This window comes from Ipomoea triloba, chromosome 10, assembly GCF_003576645.1.
Source record: "Ipomoea triloba cultivar NCNSP0323 chromosome 10, ASM357664v1".
NCBI classification, from domain to species: Eukaryota; Viridiplantae; Streptophyta; class Magnoliopsida; order Solanales; family Convolvulaceae; genus Ipomoea; species Ipomoea triloba.
The window spans coordinates 26,908,995-26,910,492 of record NC_044925.1 but is presented as its reverse complement, the minus strand read 5'-3'; the positions used below and the strand labels follow the sequence as shown (position 1 = coordinate 26,910,492).

General features: G+C 34.2%; 1 protein-coding gene across 3 annotated transcripts in view; it reads left to right on the top strand.

Annotated features, from left to right (window-relative positions):
* LOC116031398 (non-lysosomal glucosylceramidase) overlaps nt 1-1,498 on the top strand; it is an 8,572-nt gene that overhangs the window by 3,827 nt on the left and 3,247 nt on the right. For all 3 annotated transcript variants that reach the window (XM_031273595.1, XM_031273594.1, XM_031273596.1), the window contains 4 exons: nt 99-152; nt 319-374; nt 504-542; nt 651-795. In XM_031273595.1, the coding sequence (XP_031129455.1) occupies nt 99-152; nt 319-374; nt 504-542; nt 651-795 (294 nt within the window). The remainder of the gene's footprint in view (nt 1-98; nt 153-318; nt 375-503; nt 543-650; nt 796-1,498) is intronic.

The window sequence follows — 1,498 nt, the reverse complement described above, 5'->3', positions numbered from 1 at the left end:
CCCCCCCCCCCCCCCCCCCCTGCACCCTCCAACTTTTACTTTCTTGTGTAATTTCTATGTTTCACTAACACAAAAAGGTTGGATTTTATTTTCTTCAGATTTCTAATTTGGAGCAGACACCTGCTGATGTTACGTTGCTTTTCACATGGGCAGTAAGTTTCCTTCTATAGTTGCCTTCAGAATACAAGTCTATTAACATATTTTCTTGTTCCATTTCTTATATGGACGCAGTAATATTTGTCAAAAGCTTGTCTGTAACCCTGTCCAGTATATTTAGTTAAGTTTTGCGTGACTAGGAACTTATTTACATGATCCCAGAATTCAGTTGGTGGAGATTCTGGATATTCTGGTAATCATTTCAACTCAAAGTTCAGGTGAGTTTTGGGTTGGCAAAGACTTTGGTGTATTATACATGACCCCCATACTTCAGTCAGATTAAAATTTTCATTTTTTTTAAGCTAACTCTTTTATGTATTGTGACCTTAAATGTCATTGCTTGACAGGATGGAAAATGGTACTCGTGGTGTCCTATTGCACCATTTGTAAGTTATTTCCTGGTTAAAGTTAGTGAAGGGAGGCCTTGTAGTTGGGCTAAAATGTAAGAACACAGACCTTGTAATGTTTGTATCTCAATACCTACTCAAATACAGGACTGCGAATGGACTGCCCTCAGTAAATTTTGCAATTGCAGCAGAAGAAAATGATTTAGTTCATGTCTCTGAGTGCCTTTCCTTTGTGATATCTGGGGAGTCGCAAGGCATTACTGCAAAAGACATGTGGAGTGAAATAAAAGAGGTCTGATTGCACTTTTATGTAATTCGCCTGGATTTATTGGTTTATTTTTTAGGTTCCCTAAGATCAAATTTTTGATTCCTTAATTTGGACATTCAGGTCACAGGTCCTCATTATATATTTATTTCATATTATTTTAAATCTTCAGTTACATAACTTACATTGCAATAAACCAAGAGTACTCCTTGGAGTTAATCCTTTATTGCATTATTGACCAGAATGCATACTGTATGTGGTTTTAAAGGGGTTTTCGAAGGGCACTTTTCATTACTTCTTACTGTTAGTTTTTATACATCAGAGTTCATGTAATCCTATTAAACGACATTAGACTAAATGTGATTTGTGATGTACAGTAATAAAAAAATCAAAGTGCCCATCAGATGGATTTAATTGAGATGAGAATCATGAGATAAGAATGTTAAGATATAAAAATGAGAAGGCAATAAAGTATCAAATGAGAAATGACTTTATTTGAAAATATGTGGTGTATATCGAGGAAAATTGAGAGAAAATAAACTTAAGATGTTTTGTACGTTTCCAACAGCAGTCTATGGACTGAAAGAGTGAAAACGGTGGTAATTTATTTGGTTTAACCTATAATTGGTTTGCATGAAAATAAACTTCATTTCTTTTTTCAGCCTTTTCTTTTTTATTATCGTAGTAGTATTATTCTTGACAAACTTTCCACTCTTGTTTTTTTTTTTTT